The sequence below is a fragment of the Alligator mississippiensis genome, chromosome 5, assembly GCF_030867095.1.
Source record: "Alligator mississippiensis isolate rAllMis1 chromosome 5, rAllMis1, whole genome shotgun sequence".
Classification (NCBI taxonomy): domain Eukaryota; kingdom Metazoa; phylum Chordata; order Crocodylia; family Alligatoridae; genus Alligator; species Alligator mississippiensis.
Genome location: NC_081828.1, coordinates 114808750 through 114824949, shown reverse-complemented (window position 1 = coordinate 114824949; position 16200 = coordinate 114808750). Strand labels below are relative to the sequence as shown.

General features: G+C 38.8%; 1 protein-coding gene across 2 annotated transcripts in view; it reads right to left on the bottom strand.

Moving 5' to 3' along the window:
• Positions 1 to 16200, bottom strand: part of CDH6 (cadherin 6) — a 137910-nt gene that overhangs the window by 11857 nt on the left and 109853 nt on the right. For both annotated transcript variants that reach the window (XM_019483351.2, XM_006276324.4), the window contains 5 exons: positions 14268 to 14521; positions 7420 to 7556; positions 2150 to 2271; positions 1188 to 1305; positions 852 to 1103 (listed from right to left, as the gene is read on the bottom strand). In XM_019483351.2, the coding sequence (XP_019338896.1) occupies positions 852 to 1103; positions 1188 to 1305; positions 2150 to 2271; positions 7420 to 7556; positions 14268 to 14521 (883 nt within the window). The remainder of the gene's footprint in view (positions 1 to 851; positions 1104 to 1187; positions 1306 to 2149; positions 2272 to 7419; positions 7557 to 14267; positions 14522 to 16200) is intronic.

The window sequence follows — 16200 nt, the reverse complement described above, 5'->3', positions numbered from 1 at the left end:
CACCACCCCCAAAATTACTACACCCCAGAATAGAACCATCAGAATTCCTGGATCTTACATGTGCACCTCCAGAAATGTAATATCCAATGCACCAAATGCCCTGATGGAAAATATGTAGGAGAGATCAAACAACAACTACGCACCGGAATGAATGCATATGGGAAATCTATTAAAGACAGGAATATCCAATTATGGGTAGGGGCAAGTTTCTCACAGGAAAACCACTCTCTCTCCAATCTCTCAGTTCTAACCCTCAAAGGGAACTTACAAAACACTTTCCACATATAAGCCCATGAATTTGACTTCATCAACCTCCTGAATAAAACAAAATCATGGACTAAATATAAACATTGGATTTATGACACATTATAACCTGCCTGACATCTGAGTCCCCAGGTACCTCTCCACTATTTACCTCCTACATTCATCCCCCTTCCACCCCTCCAACCCCCCCCAGCCTGTCTCTCACCCACTGACTCCTCAATTTACATCTTCACTGACTGCCTTTCTTGCATGCATACCAGCCTCTGGCTTCTTTACTGTTAATTCCATCCAGGAATAACACAAACCAACTGTGGATGCTTCCTCAGCCTGACAAACATTTTTTAAACCCAAAAACTTCTTAAGAATTTTTTTCCAACTATTTAGTTGGTCTAATAAAAGATATGAGATTTACACAAAGAAGCCTGTCTTACATTATTCAGACACTTTGTTGGAAGAAAAACAAATGTAGATTATTTCTCCGTTACATAACAATGAAAGAAATAAATCTCCAAAGGGTCTTTGGCATGTAATGCTTATCCTTTCTCCAGTCTCTCTTCTCATAAAAGAAATACCTCTAGGTCACTTACCTAGTAATATAATGATGCAGAGGAGAATGGCAATCAAAGCTCCTGTGCTAAGGCCAGTGGGATGGATTAATGCTTCTGCATTACATGACAGCATCTTCCCCCGATGGTCACAGGCACACACTCGGATAGTCACTGTTTCTGTGCTGCTCTGGATAGGGTAATCATTGTCTGATATTACCACAGGCAGGAGGTACATACCCATTTCATGTCGGCTATATCTGTTTTTTCGGGTGAAGATCCCTGCTGTGTTGTCTGAAAATGCAAATGGAGTGTTAAAGGACTACTAGTTCAAAAGCTGAAAACGGAGAATAAACTAAAACCTTCCTAGGAATTCACCTCTGTTGTCCTGTAGCGTGAAGTTTGAACTACTGGCTGCTTCAGGAGCCAGGGAGAATGAAAACTGGTGTCCACCAAATGAGTCGTCCTTATCAACAGCACTTAGGGTCTGTATCAGCTAAAACAATAACAACAAAATTATCTAACAACAGAAAACTATAGGCCTTATTCTTATTTCCACCAAGGCCATCTACTCTAGCAGTCTAAAGGATCTCTTATTTATTTAGGACAAAAATTTATTTTTTCTTCCACTTTAAGATTCAGGATGCTGCCAGAGTACCTTTAAATCAAAAGTGGGCTTTGTGTACTGTTCAGAGTGACTAAAAATTATGTAATTATATTAGTCCTTCAGTCTTCTAATGGAATGAAGATGTGAAAGTGTTATCTTGAAAATCCTGTTAAATCCAAGGGGTCACACTTTGGACAGATGACATTTATATCACAAGTGGGTGGAAAACTAATAACAACCAGCTGCAGAAGTGAAGGGTGAGATAGTCAAAGATGAGTTGAGTATTCATCGACACAAATTCCATTTAATAGGAAATCTGTGGCAGAATCCCCTAGAATAGCTGCTGCTTTGAACCATCAGATAACAGGACTTGAAGGACTACAGCATGGGGCTACCATGACCTTTAAGTGCTCTTAGGAAGGGATGAAGGAAATGCTGTGGTATACAGATACAAAATCCCATACTCAAGGGAAGAGACAGGGAAGTGAATCAGGAATAACGAGACAGAGGACAAAAAGAAACTACATTTAACTATGTAAAACACAGCATTGCATTAGCTACAAGAATGCTAACTAGAATCAGATACGACGCAGTCACTGTTTAATTTAATTTTGTGACACTGACAGCTCGTTACAGCACGAAGTATGCTTCCTGATGAAGAGGTGCAAGAATAATGCTTAAACTGAATCCATTTTTAATTTTTCCTATTATGGAGTGCAAACAATCAACGCACCTGTTCTGCCTTTGCATTTTCACAGACGAAGGTCTCGTAAAACATAGCAAACTCTGGGGCATTGTCATTTACATCCAAAACCTTAATGAACACAGGGACACGGCTGCTTTGCTTTGGGTTGTCTGTAATGATAAAAAAAGGGATAAAAATAATACACTTCCTGACTTAGTTGTGGGAAAGAAAAGGATAGATTTAAGGGCTAAGTCCTTCAACTCTTTACTGAAAGATAAAAAATATACTGTACTTCTGCAACATGCTCTATTGACTTAAATGAGACTAATTATGAGGTTGATCTTATGCAGACTTATAAATCTAAATAAATTTATTCAGGTCCTGTGTGTGGACTACTTGTATGAGTAAGGATGACTAGAAGTGGACCCAAATTGGTAAAGCACTTTTGAGCATAAAAAGTTATTATCTGTTGCTGTTATTAGAGAAGCTTTCTGACCTTTTGTAGATTGATCTTTGGTTGCTGCTGCTCTAGAGCTGACACTAAAATGCATCATCGAAAGAACATAAGCCCTATGTAATAAGTTACTTCTCCCAAAGGAGTTCTATGAAGTAGCAAAAAAAAAGGATAGACTAAAGTTTACTTGAAAATGTTTTGAGTTTCTACTACTTATGAAATTCAGTTTACTGCTTAAAAGTAGGTAAAAGCAATTAGGAAAATTATTGTGGTTTTGAGTTGACTTCTAAAACTGAAAAAAGACAGACTTCATATTCTTTTGATGTATATAATTTAAAAATGAAACCAAAAATAGTCCCAAACACAACTTTGAGTGAAAACAACATCACAACCTACAGGCTGACAATTCTTTTATTGGTTTCTTTCCAGTTTCAAAATTGGTTTTAATAGGTTTGAATTACCCTCCATGTTACTATTTTTTATTGATTATTAACAAATCATAAATTATATTTAAAGGCCAAATTATTCTAATAATAGTGGTGGATAAAAGATAACAACTGTTGAGGCTTTTATGTATTTAAAATCATTCACTGGAATAGTTTTTCTAGAGTTGGGATTTTATTTTAATTTACCATACTTAATTATTCTGAATGTATGTATAGTATAGACTAGGATAGACAAAAGTCCACACAAGAATATAGATACAAATGTCATATCTGTGCAATTGGCAATATCCAAGAGTCAAACTTAAATGTGCAGTTACTACTCATATTGCATGCTTCTTTGTACAAACACAAGTTTTTTGGGTTGTTTTTTTTTTGTTTAACTTACTGTGATTCCAAAACTTCTAAAATATCAGTATAGTAAATAGGAGAATTTTCATCAAAATATATCATTTGCAGTCACAAACACACATCTTTTTTAAGGATCTATCTAGCAGGAAATGTAGGCTCCAATATATTTATGCAGACTTCAAGCCTTATTGCTCTTTCTTTTCTCCCTCAAAACCATTTCCATTAATGAATAAGAGTTGACTAATTTCTCCCTGCTGTCACTTAACTGTTATTGGGCTCTCCAGCAAGAAGCAGACAGCTCCCTCATCCTGTAAACAACCCTCCTTAGTTACGCATGTGGTTTCTGTCAAGTCACAGATGGAAATCCAAAATTTCTTCTGATCATGGCCTTGAAGTTCTTTCTGAAGTGCAAAATCCAGCCTGCCCTTTTTAATTCAAGGGTAGAGAGTTTGTTTGATTTAAAGCACTTCAGAGTTCCATTAAGACGGTAGCATGATCAGCTGTAAATTGGAAGGTGTGGGTTCTATTTGCAATTCTACAGGTTCTTTTGGTAGAGTCACTGCTGTCCCAGGTGAAACCACAAGCATATAGATATTCAGACTTTTTTCCCAGTGTAAAAATAGCCACTCCAGGGCTTGAGACAGAAATTACATAAACTAGTATTAGTGATTGGAAACTGGTTCAGATCTGTAACACAACAAAATTTCAGTACACATAAACTGCTTTCAATATGGCCAAAACAGTTTAAGATAAACCTGGATAGATGTTGTATCAGACTTAACTGATTTAGGTTAAATCAGTTTATTGAATTTTTGTCCCAGATACCCTCCAGAAATCATAGTCCCCCAGCACCCCAGGATGCTCCTCCCCCATGAATCCACTTGGGCTAGCTGTGGCCCAAGCTGGCTGCTGCAGCCGCACAGGGAGGTGTGCTCTAGAGTGCCCCCTCCCACCCACTTCCTCCCAGTTTCTGGCCTGATCCACTGCAGGCATAGGGCTACATTTCTAGAATCAAAAAGTGAATGTTTGTTCCCTTGCTTATTGGTTCTATCTGTGCAGCTTAAACTAAACCTGTGAAGATTGAAATAATACAGTCCGGGGTTTTTTGACTGTCTGTACTTAGCCTGGGAGAAAAACAACTTGGGGACAAGCAGAATTAAAACACTCCTGGGAGAATTTCTTCTGGGAGACTGAATGTCTGTACATGTAGCTTCTCTCAGAAGAGAACGTAGTCCTCCAGCTTCCCCTCTCCTCACCCCTCACTCCCAGGGAGACAATGTGTTGCTCCCCTCAGGGACAAATCATGCCCCCTTCACAATCTCTATATTGTGCTGCAGGAAACACAGGCTGACCATGAGCAGTCTGGGGCAGCCAATCTGCTGCCCTATGCACTGAAGACATCTGTCACCAGGCACACTAAGGAAACCTTCAGAGCAAGTTGAGATTTTGTGCACAAGGCTCTCCACGTTGTTTTACAGTGTCAGTACTGCAGCCTCTCTGCTTTTAAGGGCCTCAGCATTTGAATGGCTGTACATACAGCGCTGGGTAAGTTTTTCTACCAGGGGAAGAAACTTAGAAGAATTCTCCTAGATTATCTGACTGTGTGTGTAGCCTTTTTCTGTGACTCCGGATAAATTACTAATGTCTTATGTTTCAAAAACTTAGATATTTAGAGTATTAATTGAGATGCCAAGAGCCTGAGCCTGAAGCTGCTACCAACTTCACTTGGAGATGTGTATGTGGTATGCTTTGAAAAACAGGCTGAAACCAAGCAACTCAAGAAAAACAAGGAAAAATGGAAGCGCCCCAAGTCTAGACATGCCTATATTGTTTCCATGCAACACTTAGTACACCATTATGAATCATGTGCTGCCACTCACTCACTCTCTACCCTGTACCATATGTTGAAAAAATGAAATGTATCTGTTGTTAGAGTAGCACCCAGCATGAGCCAATAGACAAGCCTGAGATTCAAGACCAGAAAGTGATACTGAGTGTGCTCTGTGTGAATGTCAAACAACAGTTACATTACATTAGCATGCATGGCGTAGGCATGCTGTGCTTCACTACAGTACTCTCATGAATGGCTGGAGGTACTGTAGACATAACCTTAGTGCTTATTTTGTATAATATTTGTCAAAATTACTCTGTTTCTCCATTTTGTTTCCAGTGGATGACAATATTCACCATTGTAATATGCTTTTATTTACAAGCTTTCTGTTTTATGGTTATTATTGTTAAAGGAAGTACACTTCAGTGGTATGTGCTTTCATATTCTAATATTCAATATTTTCTTTAGTGTAGGAAAATGATATGCATATAAAATTTAATGGAGTGGTTCAGCATTGAGAGCAATTGCTGATTTGCTCGAGCTTGTGTAGAAGGGAGAGGGGGGTCAGGCTTTCATTTAGTTTAGTTTAGCCTAGCTTGGGCCAGAAAAAATATGAGTCATCTTATGACAGAAATTAGTCTGGGACAATGATACCATCCAGCCTGGAAGTGTGACTTGTGAAGAAGCTTGCTGCTATCATACAAAATTTAGCCTAGCAAAGATGGATCCTATGCTGGGCAGAGCCTTGCTTTTGACTGGAAAAATTTAGTTCAAAGGATAAATTTGCTTTAGGCAGGTGATGAAGTAAACTTACCAGCTTGGAAACTCAGTCTAGACAAAGGCTTTTTTAAATTTTGAATTTACTTTAGTTGGGGATAAATTGTTATTGAGCTACTCTAAGAATTTTGGTACTGTGTAGTAATTCAGTTCCTACAGGACCTACATTTTTACAAAAGGTATATTTCCCACTTTTTCAAAATGCTTTTTAGTTTGGTTTTTTTTTTTTAAGTTCTTTCTTATGCAGAGTATTTGAGTCTACAACAAACAACTCGACCACATCAGACCATCGCGGGAGAGCTTCAGAAGATACAAAAGGAATATGAATAGGGGGCCCAACTGGCAAAAGTATTTTGTATGCTGCAAGATTTTTGTAAGCACTGTTTTATGTAAATTTCAGCTCATGACTATCCTTTAGTATCCTATCCCCCTACGATAGTCAAGCTGTGTTATATCAGGTAATTTTCATTTTAAAAGAGGCCTGCTACAGAATAAAGAAGAGAGAGAGTGGAGAATTCATTATCTTCTTCCGTATCTTAAGAGTTTAATGACCTGCTCTATATCCACATACCTTCCACATACCTATGAGAAAATAGGACCTAGAATTCTCTCATGCCAAGTTTTTAGAGGAGTGCCCTGAGACTCTCTACCAGCATCTAAACTATTGAACATTTTTATAACAAATTACCCTAATATATCCATTTTACTATGCCACAAAATCATATCCAACCCCATATAGGAGGAGGCAAGGCCAAAGAAATTATTAGAACTGCACCCACTCATGCCAGTGTTTTCAGCATGCCTCAAGAGGAAGACGAGAGAGATCTCTGTTGTAGTTAATATGTAATTAGAGGGGATTTTTTGTTGATGGTGCCTAACTAACATAAGCCTTGTATATCTTCTGGGATATCTTGCTCCTAAAACAACTAGTATCATCACCAGGCAGACTTCTAAGTATGCTTGTAAATTAGGAAGAAATGCAATGTTTTATTAGCCATGGCTGGGCATTTCAAAGGAGATTAAGGGAGTAAGATACCTAATTCCCACTGAATTTTAATTTAATTTGGGTACCTAACTCTACCTCACTTTACTTGAAAATTCCCAAGCTGCACAATACGGTTGGATTTAGCCATTGGTGACTTGTGTGCTGTATACAACATTTTAAGTCAGCATATCGTGTCCTAATTAAACAGCTAAGAGCATTTTTCCTGTCTGATTGATTTGGAAACACAATAGTGTCAAGTTTCTTCCTGTTCAGATATGAAAATAATCTCTTCATAAATTGTGAGCCCAGAAAAAAGAAAAACACAGAGCATCATTTTCAGTGTTTCCCCTTCTTGATTAGTATTGAGCAGGTCCATCCATATAGCCTGACATCTTACCAGCCATCCTTTACACACACTCAGCTAGGAGGCTAAATTCATTACATCAGGGACAGTGATGGTATTTAGGTTTGACTTACTGATCTCTGCTGCTATTATTGTAATGTTGTGCCACAGCACTGTTTCCCGGTCAAGGGGTTTTGAAGTAAATATTGAACCGTTTCCAGAATTGATGTTGAATACTCTGTCCATATCAGTATGCCGATCTACAGAATACCTGAAAATACAGAGAAAGTGTTTAGAAAAAAGTTTTCATTTTAATCTCTGTTTTTAAACAATTACCTAAGACTAAACATCATACAGCTAGTAAATCAGTTGCCTAATTTTTAGTACCGACTTTGGCATCTTGATATATTCCTACAAAGGACTCTGTTCTGCGCTGTTGAGTAATGACATATTGGAGGGTTTGATTTAGAAGGTGGGGCGCTTTTACTGAATAAATGAATTGCTGCATAATTTACATACTTTTGAGAAGCATCAAAGATTTGCCTTTTAGTGAAAAATGTGGAGTCTGCATCTTGAAAGATATGACATTTATTTTAAGGCTGAGTTGAGTTTCCCATTACAAATCCCTCTTCTCATGGTTTGATATCTCAGCTCTGCCCAATCTGTTTTGATACAAAATTTGGCAGCTCAGGTGCAATTTTTCTTTCACCCCAATGGTATTGGGTTTTAGAAAAGCAAAATAAAAAAAAAAAAAAGCACAAAACTGAGATCAGTATAGCTGATTTATCACTCCATGGCTAATACTATGTAAAAGTGTGTTCTAGCATATTAAAGTGTAATTTAACTTGTTCTCTGCTTCATAATATCTAGAGATGGATCTGAACACTAATAAGGTTTGAGGAACATCAGAATCTAAATATGTATTTTATTTCTTATCTGACCTCTCTCTCTCTCTGTTATGCTGAGCTAAATCTGAACTTTAAAGCCAAATATCTCCAATTCTTGGAAGGAGTTTTGATAACAAGATTCAAATATGGTTACTTAACTCCATATATCGCTAAAATGAAATTGCCACATAATAAAGATAGGGTTTAAATACTCTTCCCATATTGAGAGAGAAGAGTTAGATTCTTGCTATGGGTTTAATTGTGAGCTAATCTGCATGTCTGGAGCATACATAAGGTTTTGCATACTCTCCTCTGTGATTTCCTTGCAGGTCACAACAATGTGGAGGAAGCAGTCACTGCTGCATTCCTATGCTGGAGAATTGGTAAGGAGAGGAAAAAGCAGTGCTTGGTTGAGCCCACATGCTGAGGGAAGAAAGCTGCACCAGAAAAATGACTGTGAAGATTACTACTCTGAGAGAACAAAGGTAAAAGGAGGAACTGACTTGATTTAATTTCTGCTCTATTCCTAAGGTAGCTTAAGTAGGTGCTTGCTGCCCATTACCCAGGGCATGTTCGAGGTGCCAGTCCAGCTAATGTGTGAACTTCTCATTTATCTCAGCAGAAAATCCAAACACAAAGAAAGAGCAGAATGAAAGAGTCCAGTTCAACCATGTGAGTCTGAGGGGAAAAGATGTTGCCTCATGGCTTATACTATGAGTCTGAAAAGCCAAAAATAGTCTGACACTTGTATGTACTTGTTTGCTTTACTATTTGGTAATTTTTTATCATGAAAAAAGCTAAAGTAGACCTATCTCTTGATCTGCTCTTTAATAAACATCTGATTTTTAGCTTGCCTTATCTTTTGAGTCCAAGCCAAAAACCATGCAGTGATCATTACATTCCAATTCTTAAAAAAAGGTGAAACAGGTATTTAAATGTACAGGCCAGAATAAGGTAAAAACAACCAGCTGTAAGTTATCTAAAGCATACCTCCTCTTTCCCCTTGTTCCCTGGTGGCTGATTTGATACTCCATTATATGGTTACTGTTATCTGAGCAATCACAGAAATGTCTCTTCAGTCATAGGAGCAAGTTAATGGCATAAGCATACCATATTTCATAGTGTGTAAGTTGAGGGTTGAACCCCAAAAATGTACCCTTACATTTCCACCTCAACTTATACACTGTATCTATATTTCAGCCGGACGCTGTGCTGGCATCCTGCCACATGGGGAGGTGGTGTGCTGGAGGGCTCTGGGGAAGTTGGGTCGGGGCCCTGGGGCCTCAGGCAGCACAAGGCCTGGGGGGCGCTGCCACTGGAGAGTGAAGGTTCCCCCCCCCGGCAGCTCAGGTGCTGCCTGGCCTGCCAGCAGCTCACTCCCCAGCCATAAGAAAGGCAGACAGGCTCTGCCAAAAGCAGGATTGGGCCCTCACCACTTATACCTTCAGCAGGCTCCTGCAGCCCACAGAACACCTGGCACTGCCTGGGAAGGGGCTGTGTTGCCCCATGGGCAGTTCGGGGGGAAGGAGTGGTAGGAGAAGGCAGCAGGGATAGCACATGAGGTGCTGAAAGCCCAGGCAGCACCCAGCCCTGCCTGACACCACTAGCCTTCCCCCTGCCCAACACTGCCAGCTGCCACCCCCTGCCCTGCCTGACACCCCATGTTGGCCATGGAGCGAGGCGGCAACTTCCCAGGTAGTGCCAGGCATCATGTGGGCCGCAGGGGCCGAATGAAGGCAGAAGCGGTGAGGGGCCAAATCATGCTTTTGGCAGAGCCAGCTTGCCTGTCCTGTGGCCAGAAGATGAGCTCTCAGTGGACTGTGCACCCCATGAGCTGCAGGAGAGGCCAGTCCTTTCTCCCATGGTGGCAATACCCACCGGACCTGGTTCGGCAGGCTGCCAGGGGGCAGGTGTTGCCTGAGCTTGGAGGCACCCTATCCAACTCTCACACATGCTTGTCTGGGCTTCAGCACCTCACACACCTTTCCTGCCACCTTCTCCTGCTGTCACAGTACCCAGCCACCTTCCTTCCACACCCCCTGCCCCAGCAAGGCAGGGTTGACTTATACACAGGATCTATGAAAATCCTAATTTTTTTGAGCGGAAATATGGTGTTGACTTATAACTCATAGACTTGTACACCGTAAAAGTACAGTACTTGTTTTTGGCAGTGCCACTGTGTTCCCTAGCTCCCTGCAGGACAGTGTGTAGTACATAGTTGTAGAATTGCTCCAAATTTTTCCACTTAGCAGTTTTCCATCAAAAAAATGGAATATTGTCACACTTCAAATGTTTTATGAAAACCCTTTGACCTACACTTGGGAACATGCTAAGTCTTTTCTGTGAAATGTTTTGGAATTTCTAATCCGTGGCAAGCTTAGTTTTTCATTCCTGGTTGGAACAAAGCCAAATTTGGAATATCAGCCTCTTCAATGAAACTGAATTTCTATTTTCCAGTCAGCTCTAGTAACACTTATGCCTTTATTCAGCAAGCTATTTAGGTATGTGTCTATCTTTAATAGCCCATTATTATATATATATTTTTTTATCATGCGATTGCTTATGGTTAAAATTAGGGGTTGTTGAATTGGGGAGATAGTGCCTTGAGGTGCCATGGTCATTTACTCTGGAAGAGTCTCACAATTTAGTTCTGCATGTGATGAATCACCCTTCCCTTGAGCTTTTTTTAACCTTATCACAGCTATAACATTGAAGTTTCCTTGTTAAAAATATTTATTATTTGCAAATATTTATTATATATGCAAGTTGTCACGTGTCTCTGTAAACATTAGGTCATCCGTACAGCACAAAGTTAAGCTCAATAAAGCAATACAAGTGAACAGAATCTTGATGCAGTATTAATTTTGTTTTTTCATATTCCAGAGAAAATACACACAAGGTCAGTACAGTTAAAAGCATATTCTAATTATATTATTAACCCTGGCCTAGAAGAATAATTTTAATAAGATACATTGTAATTTCTGTCTCTCCATTTATATAATCCCAGGTCTCTTTTGATCAAGACCTGCTAATTATGTTGAACTGATGGTGATTCTGACTTAATGGACAGTCTACCAAGAATTAAGCAGACAACATCAAACTCGTTTTTACATTTCTTTAATGAAATTACTGGTGCATATATGTCAGTTTTCTGGACTTTATCCCTTTCCAACACTGTGAAATTGAGAAACTAGGAAGTTAATAATATATGTATATATCTTTCTGCACAGAATATAAGAAAGAGAAGTTAATACATGCAAGTATGTCTTCAGTAAAATACACAAACAAAATTAAGTCTTAGGTTTGCTTGAAGATCATTTTCTTTTGGGATTCTTTAGATAAATCAAATCACAGCAGGGAGGTAGTTCCAATGAATGATGAACTACATTATGCCTTTGAGGAATTAACACAGCAAAAACAAGCCAACTAGAGAGTTCAAAAGGATCTAATACACAATATAATATTCCCAAAAGAAGCATAATTTTTCTTTTTTTTTAATTTGGGAAAAGATTCAGAGATTCAAATTTTTTCCTCTGTTTATATTAAATGCAAGCATTTCACAAGATTTTCACTATCACAAGATTTTCACTATCACAATTGGATAACAATTCATCACTATATTTATGTGAGCCGTTTGTTTATATTTATCTATACACCTATCAACTGTATAATGTACCCTTTCTTACTGCTATTTTACAGTTAATAAACCTTTTCTGTAAGGTCTGGACTGAAGAAATGCACCCCACTGATGTGTAACTGGTGATCAATTCACTCATGGCTATGGCAGATATTTCAGCAAAGTCCACATCTTAACCTTCTCCTTTCATGCATTGCAATATTCAGCAGCCTGCTGGTTAATGCAACCACAAGTCAAGGAGATTTGTGGGTCAGGAAGGGACATATTTGTGAATTGTTCATAATGCATTTTCATAATGATATTGTAAAGGATTCTTTAACGGAAGATCAAAGTGACTTCCATCTACCAGAGTTAGGGCTCAGGTTATTTAAAAAGAAAAATCCCCACTCAAGAGAAGAAAAATGGAAAGTTTTCATTCTACCATTAAGTGTCTAAAGATTTTATCTCTTGCTGTCAAGGAAAATTGACAAGTGAATGTCATGTCATACATATACAGTAAGTGACAAGTCATACATATACGGTCTAATTGCATAGTTCCCCAAGCTCAGAGTGAAAATTAGATCTAGCATTTACAAGTGTAATGGAAAAAAATCACCCTGTCAAGAACATGTAGTCTCTACCTGTCCTTCTAATGCTGGGAGATGCCCAAGAGAGAAGCACCATAAAAGCCCATTTAAGAATCCATTTTGTTGGAGACATACATCTCATAGGTTCCTCACTTGGCTTCCATTCTTCCCTCTTATTCCTTTTCCTGCTAAATCATATTAACACTATCGACCACTCTGTAATTTTAAGGCGTTTCCCTTTAAAATTACCACTTATTGTCATATTTGAATATAATATTACCAGGATTGGATTCTCTACTGGTATGAGATTATTTCCTTAGTATGGGTTGTGTTCCATCTGTTATGTAAGGGTGAAATCATGAGTTGGTTTACATGGCTTTGATCAAAATACAAAATCCAATCAAATCTTTATAAAAAATACCGATTAGCTATGCCAACATGTCAATTAGTGTGATACAGGACACAAGAACTATTCAATACCATTCCTTCATCATACAGTTAACTGAAGAAAGATAATTTTTTTGTAGAGTGTTTGTTTTCTGTTTTTGCTTTGTCATCTTGTTCTTAGAAGAATTTGTAGTATATGGTCTATAGCAGAAAACAATTTTCATAGTTAAAATAAAGAAAAGGGAGTCATCTTGACATTAGATTATTGTAATCTGACACTAGATTATTATTTTACTCTACTTCTATTACAGTTTTTGTTATTTATATTGTAATAACACTTAGGAGATCTAGTTGATGGACCAGGATAGCACTGTGCTGTACAAGGGTGTGGTCTCTGCCAGAAGAGTTTAGTATCAGTGAAATAGCAATGAAAATATTTACCTATTTCATATGGTGGGATATGATGTTAACACTTGTTTTCTCTAAAACACCTTGAGATACTTCAGTAGAAGATAGTTGGTGAAGAGGAAAGTATTCAAGGTAAGCTTTTATTTTATGTACTCCGGGTTTTTTTCAACCTTCCTCTTTTTTAGCCTCATTTCTCCTTATTTTAGGCAAGCTTTCAGTGCCCCCACCCAAAAATTCTATAAAATCCAGAATTACTTTATTTTATACTGCTGATAATTATTACTACAGCAAGTAACTACAAAGCATATTTCTCATTTCCTCTTCCTAATTGTTGGTCTGTTGTAATGCACTGATTAAAGCGATTCATTTATTCTAAATTTTTCCCCTATGCTGCTCCAAAAACCTGGAGTAATCAAACAGGGTTTTTTTGTTTGTTTCTTTTGTTTTTTCTCTTACTATATGGGGCTTTTCTTAGAAAGATCTACACAACACAGCAGGGTTGTTTATATCCTTGCGTATCACTTGTGAAGTCATTTAAAACAGGGACTCGGCTTCAATTACTCAGAACTTCAAATTACCTTTAAGAATAGGTAAGTGCCTAGTAACATACATAATTTACGAAGTTTGTAAACTGGATTGTACTCTCATTTGCACCAGTGAGTAATTCCATTGAAGTCAATGGAGTTCTACCAATACCAATGAGATCAGAGTCTGTAGGTGTATACATATATCTAAGTTGGTAAACATAGCAGTTATCTTTTAAAAAATCAGTTTTTCCATCTTAAAATGGGGAAATGTAACGCCGGTATTTTTTAAAGCTTCTCCATGAACTAGCTAATGTACTTAATTTCTATAGAGTAATGAAATAATGCTAAATGCAAACATATTTGAAATGTAAATCAACTTGTATAATACACATGCACAAACACTCTTGTGTATATATTTAACTTATGCAATACATAAGCATATATGCTTGTATCTAAAAATGATTTCATTGTTAAAGACAATGGTTTTTTTTTTGTGTGCAGGTGCCTGAATAAAGACAAAAATAAAGCATGAGAAAGATAAGAGTATGAGCTGAAATGGTGTATGCTTACTTGACAGGATTCTTGGCACCATCAGGATCTTGAGCTGACACTGTTCCTATAACGCTGTTTATCTGAGCATCTTCTTTAACTTCTATTATATATGCTGGTCTGCTGAACACTGGTGGCTCGTCCACATCCTCCACCAAAATTCTAACTGTAGCAGAGTCCTTGAATGGCCCCAAGTAGAGGAATCGTGGTTCTACGTGAGTATTGGTAGCTTCCACTTTCAGAGTATACAGCCTTTTCTTTTCAAAATCTAAAGCCTTAGAAAGTAAATGAGTTGCAAGACACTAATCAGTGAGAAGTTTCTGGGGACTGACCATTTAAAGCTAATTTAAGTAGTATCTTGACATGCCAAACAAACTGGTGATGTGTTGGAGGGATCTTTGTGAGCTAATAGGAACCCCTAATAAATATTCTACTGCATAGATAGGGAGGATTGGCATAGATAAGATTCTTCTGATGTTGAGGGAGTAGGGGTGGCCAACTTGCTCTACGCATGCCACAAGAAGCCCAAGAAGCCTCTGTGTGTTGCACCCAGCAGATTGGCAAGGGGACAGGCAGCAGGGTGGTAGATAGGACAGGGAGCAGAAACCAAAGAAGCAAATCAGGCAAGAAGTGGATTGGAGGAAGCAGACAGCAAAACAGAAGATTAGGCAGGGAGCAGAAACTACAGCAGCAGATTGAGCAGGGAAAGGAGACTGGAGAGGCACACAGGGAGAGTGCAGGGTTAATCTGTGATATGCCTGCCAAAAAAGTTGCCCCTGACTGTACTAGGGAACTTGCATTTACAAGAGAGGACATCTATTTATGTGGCTTTTAATGAGCAAATGGCTTCACTGGCAGTGTACCAGATTTTGCCAACTGTCAAGGTATTTCCAAAACAAATCCAGAAGACAAATGTGCATGCCCCCAACGCAGACATAGGCACAGGCACAGGAAAAGCCTTCAGCTCTGTGGGCTGGATTCAGCAGCTCTGTGGGCCAGATAAGGCCTAAGGGTTATATATGTCCCTGAGGCCACTGGCACACATTACAGTTATGGTGCGATTTAGGTGGTAGTCATAAATAATTTAGTGCACCATAAATAGTAAAAATGCTACATGTGTGGCCAAGTTACAGCATGATAAAATGGCAAACCAGCCACAAAGATATTCCACAAAATATGCAGAACATCTTTGTGGCTTGTTTGTATGGCTCCATAAATTGAATATGTAGCACAGCAGGACCCAGGGCTCTCCTAGGGCTAAGGCCTACAATCAGGTGATTGTCAGCCCCTGCCCTGGACAACCCAGGTCTGGACCTGGCTTGGGGTTGGCGGGGAGCCCTGGGTCTAGAACAGAGCTGACCCCTAGTCTGGATGGTTGATCACATTAGTGTAGTTAAGGCATACCATTTTCTGTAGTTGGAATAGTCTCAACATATTTATTTCCTGCCCCATTTGCCCTTAGTCCTCTAGGCCCCAGACTGAGGGATCATGTCATTACAGGAGATATTTTTTCAGGTACTAGATATCCATTCTTGAAAACAAATATTGTCATAGAGTCCAAAGTAAGTTAGGGGGGAGGTATCCATTAAAATATTGTGTCGTGATAGAGAATGACTACATGAAGTGATCCTCATGCCCTTTTGTAAGGAAAGAAGGAGCAACTTTTTGGATTGAGCACACAAGCATACTTTGAGCAACTTAGGCAGGCAGTAGTCACCACAGCAACAGTGACAGCAAAGTTGGTGTCAGAAGCAGACAAAAAACATGAACAGAATTAGAGTGTATCATGATTGTACCCTAGAAGGCATTTCTTAAAGAACAAATAATGACGGGTGTTGTACTGATATCAACAAGCAAAGTGCATGTTTTGAAAATCTACAGTGTCTATTTGATGTTGACTAAACTTGAACTGATGGAGGTTGATATCTGTAACCTTATCGAGCTTGCCTGATAA